At 44.8% G+C, this 7,813-nt stretch overlaps 2 protein-coding genes across 5 annotated transcripts in view; one reads left to right on the forward strand and one right to left on the reverse strand.

Annotated features, from left to right (window-relative positions):
- Positions 1-374: 374 nt before the first annotated feature.
- CCDC117 (coiled-coil domain containing 117) lies at positions 375-7,329 on the reverse strand. Of its 2 annotated transcripts, XM_027892115.1 has the most exons (6): positions 7,137-7,329; positions 6,740-7,038; positions 5,997-6,047; positions 5,417-5,650; positions 3,900-4,037; positions 375-3,353 (listed from the first exon to the last, which is right to left on the reverse strand). In XM_027892115.1, the coding sequence occupies exons 2-6, from the start codon at positions 7,030-7,032 to the stop codon at positions 3,101-3,103; spliced, it is 969 nt and encodes a 322-aa protein (XP_027747916.1). In that variant the 5' UTR covers positions 7,033-7,038; positions 7,137-7,329; the 3' UTR covers positions 375-3,100. The 2 variants fall into 2 exon arrangements, with proteins under 2 accessions (XP_027747916.1, XP_027747915.1); XM_027892114.1 differs by lacking the exon at positions 3,900-4,037 and having other exon boundaries at positions 7,137-7,322.
- A 228-nt stretch (positions 7,330-7,557) lies between these two features.
- Positions 7,558-7,813, forward strand: part of LOC114061542 (solute carrier family 2, facilitated glucose transporter member 11-like) — an 11,335-nt gene continuing 11,079 nt past the window's right edge. The window contains exon 1 of one of the 3 annotated variants that reach the window (XM_027892111.1): positions 7,558-7,712. Coding sequence is in view for 2 of the 3 variants with exons in the window: in XM_027892112.1 (XP_027747913.1) it covers positions 7,695-7,712 (18 nt within the window). In the remaining variant the exon portion in view is untranslated. The remainder of the gene's footprint in view (positions 7,713-7,813) is intronic. The other 2 variants (XM_027892112.1, XM_027892113.1) reach the window with 2 other exon arrangements.

A 7,813-nucleotide genomic window follows, 5' to 3' on the forward strand; every position in this document is an offset into this window, starting at 1 on the left:
CTCAGATCTTCCTGTAGCTGAGAGATGCCAAATTAAACGGAACCCAAGCAAAGCTGAGGTAGTAAGGGAAGGGTAACATGCAGGGAGCAGGAGCTCCCACACTGCAGCACACTTCCTTCGGGTTACTGCTTTCTGATTGCTCGGACTTCTGGAGTCCTACTTGCCTCACAAGCAAGGATCCAGACCCAGTGGTTCACATGGGTTACATCTCCATATGATGAAATAAATGATCCATGACAGCAGCCACACTGATACAAGACACAGGCCCTGGAATAATTACAAATCCAGTTCCAAGACCATGCCAAAATAAATTCTGTTCCTTGGTACCCTCCTCCCAAGGTTTTCACTTTTATTGGAAATGAAACACAGTCATCTAAAAAATATTTTAAAAAATTTATTGAAAACTGACATACAAAGGGTGATTTGGTCCCAAGAGAAGACAGACCAGAATCAGATCTTCCATATTTCAAAATAAGTTTTTTTCTAATACTGCATCACATTTGCCATCCTGCTTGTGAACAGCATTAATAAAAGTCTTTTAAGGAAGCCAACAACAACAAAACTCACAAATACAGAAGTCTGAAAACACCCAGAGCTTGATCTCCCATATCCTCTCCAAGTGATTGGCAAGGATCTTGCTCGGTCCTCCTGACACTCAGTTCCCACTGTAGCCCACTCTTCTCCTCCCCCATCAATTTAAGCAATTCAACCCCACTGTCTCCTATCACAAGGGCAGAAGAGAATTATGAAGAAAAAAAAAAAAAAGTAAATGTTTTCAACCAAAGCAAAATTCTTGGACAGTTTTTTCCCCATCTCATGGTCTTCATCAATAGTCCACCACTATATTCTTGTATCAGATGGCAGAATAATGGGTCAGTGAAGCCCTACTGGCATCAAACAATTAGGAGGAAAGACACTTCTGAAAGTCAACCTTTGATACAAATCTAACAGGAAAAAAGTATGCTTAAAAGGCATCTACAAAACTTTCGTATTCTGCAAATCAGATACGCAATTTGTTGCTTTTAAGAGGAAAACAACTGCATCTAGATTTGATATATTTAGGCTTCTTAACATTTTTTTACTCCTCTGCTGCAATTTCAGAGTTGCTGAGATGGTTGAATCAAATTTTTGAAATTTTTACCCTTTCTTCTCAGTTTATTTAGGATTCAGAGCTTTCAGCTAAAATACTTCCAACCTTAATATAAATTAAATATAACCCTGCAAGCTGAAAACCAGTTAATTAGTTGGAGGCAACACATTTTCTACCTGCAGTGACTACAGCCTTCTCCAAACTGTATTGCTTTACTTTATACCCAAGCAGTGAAGCACATCTAAGGCTGTAGATTTTAAGCACAGCTTAATAATACATGGGGAATTGTACACAGTTCATGCAACAGATTTATAGCAGACCCTGAAATGGAATTAGACATAGCGAGATTGGAGAACATGTGCAGCCTACTTAATGGATCTTCAGAATGGTACTGATTTCCAGAGTAATACTATTCAAATGTTGGAATGTTTTTAGTGAAGCTCTGAAAAGTTTTATCAAGAGACAGAAAATTTCAACCAACCTTCAACAAAAGCTGAAAGAAACAGGACTTAACAAACAGGGGTATCTTTTGAACAACCAGAAGGAAATAAAGGATTTATGCAAACAGAGAAGCTTGATTTTAAACTATCAGCTATGTGTTAACAGTAAAGAATATCATCACAAAGATTATCAACTAGCTGTGCAATGGAAGAGTAGATTTTCTCATGTGAGCAGCTGCATTACTGCATACTTGCTCCTTTATGTCAGCACTACACTGGCTGTAGGACTCTGAACAGAACCCATTACTTGGAAAGGAATTTCTTATGAGAAGCCCCAATTCGGGTATCTCTGACGAAGCTCAAGGACTCAGGAACAGAAGGTAAGATTCTCTGCCTTCTTTAAGGGTTTCAAGCAAAATGGAACTGCTGTGCATTTGAGAAAAGGTACAAGTAATAGCTCATTGTGGATTCCTTTCCTTGGCACCCTAAGCAGGGTACAAAATTCTTTTGGCATACATTGTATAGACAATGAGACACTATGTTAAATGGCACATTTTCTGGCTTCAGCTTTAAAGTCTAGATTCTCTCAGGAAGAAGACAACCACCTTCTTTACCTCACCACTAATGCCAGCAGTCTCAAAAGGCTGGGACTTGGCTACAGACAATTATCAGCATTTGACCCTCTTTATGCCAGAAAGCAGCTCCCTGCCATCTGATTTACTTACCATGTTTATCCAAATAAAAGGATGCCGTTTATTTAATTTAAAGTTAACAGCGTCTTCAACGGACTTTTCCGACTGGATGCATACAAAGAATCTCAGCACAATGTAAAATGTGAATCTCTTGGCTCAGAACTACTTTTCTCCTGACTTTGCATCATCTGGGGAGGGGGACATCAAAAACCCACAAACAAAATTTAGAAGCCAATGACCAAAGATGACTGAAGTTAGCAGGTATCCTGCCAGTTAGAAGCTGGTACTTTCTACAAAGACTTTTGCTGCAACATTCCTTCCCTACCACCCCGCAGGATGTATAATTTCTACATTTAAGTTTACATCAGGTCCAAACCAGCCACAGATGAAATAGTGTGAAAAGCTGTATTACCATAGGGATTGCTTTTCTACCTGTGGCTAGATTCAAAAGTATTTCTTCTTTTACATACCCTTTTGTAATTCAAATTAAACCAACTGGCCAAGCATAGTACGTGCACCAAAATCTTAATGGCTCAGTAAGTGAAAGACACGGCTTAAGCCACAGTTACATTCAATATTTAGATTTTATACTTTACCAAGGGCAATTAAGGGGATATTTCACCATTAAGCAAGATGGAAAGCTGCTTCCTTGTTCCAAAGGCCTCTGGATTACCTTTTCAATAAAAATAACATTAATTAACAGACCAGAGTACAGAAATCTTGGGGTGTTTCCTGGCCAAACCATGTCCTTGTGATTATTAATAAGAAAACAAAAACCAAATAATAAAACTTCAGATTCACACATCAAACCAGAAAGAATAAAAAAACGCCAACAAAAAGCATCAGAAGCTCACCACTTCCAGTCTAAAATCTGGCATCTACAACTCCATTTCTTCTTCTGCACACCCAGATATTCCCAAACTAGCATATGGATCTGGAGACATGGCAGTCTGTTGTGATTCAGGGAACGTTTCAGTCTGTGGGTCAAAAGGAGCTCTCGGTGTTGGCTGCTTAGTTTGACACCCTTCTGTACTCTGCTGCTTGAAGTTCTTAACAGAAACAGACTTCAGTTTATCTGTCAGAGTTTCAGGAAGAGGTTTCCAAAGCACCAGCTCCATAGAAGGACGGCTCCTAGAAGGGGATAGAGTTTCAGTTAAATTTAAGTAAGTTCTCCAAGCACAGCTATTAAACGCAGAAGACCAGAGAGTATCTTCATCCTTTGAGCTAGCCTGGAACTGTATTCCAGGAGCCATATGCCTTTTTCCCCCCCATTAAGTTTCCTCTTCCTTAACTAGTTCCATTACTTCTAGTTCTAACCTGTATTTTCTCTCTTCTCTCTAGCACAAAACTTGATGACCACTGTTGGTCACACTTCAGGATCTTCTCATTTTGAAAATTCATATACATAAAACTAAAGCTTATAATGGTTTAATCACCAAATTTCTCTGTGTAGAAATGAGGAGTACAAAACAGACACTTGGTGACCACTACAGTTACACTTATTTTTTTACATTAGGACAGTTTTTCCTACTTTTGACAGACGAATGGTCTGTTATGCAACATTGGCTGCATCATGCAGTAAATTAAGGACATCTCCTTAATGTGAGATGAGACGGGGTCTCTCTTTTCATTTGCACGTGTTAGCTACATAGCACCATTATTTCCTCCAGAACTTACATAGATTCTATTATTTTCTTTGTCAGGACTTCACCAAAATCCCTCTTCATCCCTTTTTTAAGGGTATCTGACAGGATAAGAGTGGGCAGATTGCTAACATTTCCATCAGCATGAACTTCCTCATCTTCATCAATTATCCTAGGAATGGAGGGGGAAGAGGGAAATAAACACTATTGAGTATACTGTTATCAGGCACATCCACTGCAGACTACAGTCACATCTACGTGCACTACGCAGATCTCTGACCTAGGCTGGGTACCAGAAGCAGTGGGGCTGTGTTAACCTGAGTCTCTCTTGGGCCAAAATACCCTGAGAAGGACTGTTAGCACAGAAGCCACTCGAGCAGCTATGCCACTTCTGGTACCTGAGCTGGCTTTGTTATCCCTGTGTTATCCCAGCAGTGTCAGTGCAAACATACACTGAGAGAAAATAAATAAATTCCCTTGAGGGGAAACTGTACGATTCGGTCACATTACATGAGTGAGTCTCAGCTATGCAGTAGCTTCACCTGCTCAGTTCCCCACGTCTGAACTTTTAAGAATTATTGCAGAAGTACTGAATACAGCGCTTCACTTTTCACAGCACTGCGCCAGTTTCTGAGATTAAATCAGCACAAAATGTTGAAGCCTTCAGAAAAAATGGAGGCACTTCTTTGGTTCTGGTGAACCTTTTACAGAAAATTTAGCAGAGTAGCTGGGAAGGATGGGGAACAATCCTCTGAGATGTCCAAAGCAGACAGTACATCACTACTCTGATTTACGCATGAAAAGACCCCAGTCTATCAGTACCTTGTTTCCCCCCCCACATCATCTGTGGAGTAATAATCTAAAAAAAACCCACCTTCTTTCAAAATTTCTGTAACTTTTGGCTTTTCTAATCAGTTGCAGTGGTCATTTTAGATATTCCAGAATACTAGCTCAGCTGCAATCAACTGATACACACACGTGCCATCCCCAGAAATCTTTTGAAGGCCAGAACGCACAGTACATTTATTAAATGACCGCAGTAGTCTCTCTGCAGCCACCCCATCACCCCACATCACACCATCAGCACAATGAACCTCAGCCTAACTGCGTACGTGCAGAGAGACCTCTCTGGTTCATGCCACTCTCTATGCTGACAAATTCACATCTACTTTAAGTAGGAATCACAGAACAAGCTGCAGTTGGTTGAAAAAAGCTGAGCTCAAATCTGACCAGATAACTGGTTAAAATTTGAGCTCTGGATACTCAAAGAAGAGCATTAAACCCCATTAGGATATATTGCTGCTGCGCAATGACTGTGATCAGGGGTTATTTATTCAGCATTTTCTGCTCTAGCACCCTCGATTTCAGATCACAGTATCAGTCCAAAGACTCATAGAACTATAGGTAGCTTAAAAAGAAATCAGTTGAACAAAAGGTTCACCTCAGACTCACAGAAGTGTTATCACACTGCTAAGTGCTAGATTTACCCCTGAATTCCCACCAGAAAAGGGAAAGCTCAGCAAAGCCAGGCTACTCAATCCCTGCATTTACCTGTCCTCAATTTCCTGAAGTTTCCTGCGAGCAACCTCGCATTGCTGTTCCCCCATTGTCTGATCCATTTCTTCACAGGGAATTTCTAACATGGCAGTTTCAGGACCGCTGCCACCATACTGACTTGCTACCTCCCCAGCTGCCTGCTGACCTGCACAGAGAATCCATTCTTCAGTGTTGGGATTCAAAGGGCAATTTTTGGCTCCTGTCAGTCTCTTCTTCCGCACAGGACAACTAGGAAACAAAGTAAGTTTACATATGTCAAAAAAGAAATCTTACGGAAAGTCATGTGCATTTCAGCAGCTTTAACACACTGTAGCAGCAAAACCTCAACAAAGAAAATAAATCCGTGTTGCTCTTAGTGAAACGTGAGTACCCATGCAAGAAAATCAGTGCTACACAATTGATTAGGTAACATAAATGGATTCAGGCTCATGTGCAATTCATGGGAAGAGTTCCAAGTGGAAACGATGATAGACGTTCCCTTCCTGTTTGCATTGTAGATGAGATGTGCTTAAATGTTTTAGAAAACAAAAAGCAAATTAAGATTCTTCAGGCTATAAAAGACAAATTAATTTACCCTTCTGCCTCTTCTTCTAGCTTATGCTTCTTTCCATAGCGCACAGAAACACTGCAGAAGAAAAACAAATAGATATTTAGCTTCTAATCGTATCTTCCAGTGACACTGACAATGTCAAAAAATATTTTCCCCCCTTTTAAAATTTCATTTGCAACTAAGAGCAACAGCTGCAGTACATTACCCACCATAAAGGGAATGGAAGCTTTGGACAATAAATGCGCACTTTGTTGCAAGGGAAGTCAAAGGCAACTGTAATTGCTCAGTTCTCTGAGCAGAATTCCATCCTAATTTCTCCTCCTTTAAGTTATTTTTTTTTCCCACAAAAAGCAAAATCAATTTTTGCTAAAATTCAACTGCTTCAAGAAGCAACACACCATCCAACCTGAGTCTGTTAGGGACATACTCAAATGTGACCGAAACACAGCGTTTTATAGAATAACTTAAGGGTTTTGTGCTTACATATGAGAAAGAACAAGTTTAAAAATAAATAAATAAATAAACATATGAGTTTAAAAGCACGTGAAGACTCTGGTACACTCGATCACCTTTCTAGCCTTTTAGAAGGCTCCTTTATCCCCCACCAGCCAGTTTCAAGGCTGTAAGATGAGCACAATACAATTCTAACCTCCTACCAGTGAAACACTGCCAGAAGGAAACAAATTCCACCCCGCCTGGCAAAGCACCGCCGTTTAACACTGCCGGCCCTCCGGCACCGGCCCTGAGGGAAGGGGTTTGGCACTCACTGGCTGCGGCTCCTGGTAAAGGATCCCACCGGGGCCGCCGTCAGCCCCTCGTTGTGGCTCCCGAGCGCGGCCAGGGAGGCCAGGTCGAAGCTGTTCTGCAAACAGAGGCCGGAGGATCCGTCGGCGCCGTTGTTTCCGATCCCTGCCATGACCATGCCGGGCGGCTGGAGACGGCCGTGGCCGCCGGCTCCGGGATGCGGCCCGTGGCGGTCCGGGGCAGCGGCCGGAGCCGGAGGGAGCTCCACGGCCGGGCCGGCCGGGATGCCCTGGCAGGATCTGCCGAGTGCTGCCATTTCCTGCTGCGAGAGAGAAAACGCATGTAAAGAACCCCGCCGGACTGGCCCGAGGCGCTCCCGCAGGAGCCCCGCGCCGAACTGTCCCCGCCTGCAGCGCTCACCCTGCCCGGGCCGGGCCCGCAGCTGGAGCCGCCGCCACAGCCCGCGTCCTTTCCAGGCCTTTCGCTACGATCAGAGGAGACTCCACGAGCACTGTGGGAACTGTAGTCCCGGGCGCTGTGGGAGCTGTAGTCCCGGGCGCTGTGGGAGCTGTAGTCCCGGGCGCTGTGGGAATCGTAGTTCCGGGGCGCTGTGGCAGTCCCGGGCGCTATGGGAGTCCCGGTTGCTGTGGCAGTCCCGGGCGCTGTGGCAGTCCCGGGCGCTGTGGCAGTCCCGGGCGCTATGGGAGTCCCGGGCGCTGTGGCAGTCCCGGGTGCCGCAGAGGCTGCGGGCGCTGTGGGAACCGCAGTCCGGGGGGCGCAGTCCCGGTCGTGGCCATGGGGGCCGTGGGGCCCCCGCCACCACCGTGGGGACCCCTCCCTCTCCGGGGAGTGCCGAGACAGCCCCGCTCTTGTCCGCGGTCCGGCCTAATCCCCGCGGCGGGGCGGGCGCTGCCCCGCAGCCAAATCCCGGTCAGCTGAGGAGCTGAGGCGCTGGCGGGGAGGCGGCGAGAGCGAGGGATGGCGCCGAGGCAGACGGTAACCGCCCGTTCTTCTTCTGGTGGCGGGAGGCTGCGGGTTCTGCGCGGAGTTGGAGGGGGACAGGGCGTGTGCAGCGGGGTTAGAGGTGGGAAAGCAAT

This window comes from Empidonax traillii, unplaced genomic scaffold, assembly GCF_003031625.1.
Source record: "Empidonax traillii isolate 1590-97213 ecotype Southwest subspecies unplaced genomic scaffold, ASM303162v1 scaffold338:size1951571, whole genome shotgun sequence".
NCBI lineage: Eukaryota > Metazoa > Chordata > Aves > Passeriformes > Tyrannidae > Empidonax > Empidonax traillii.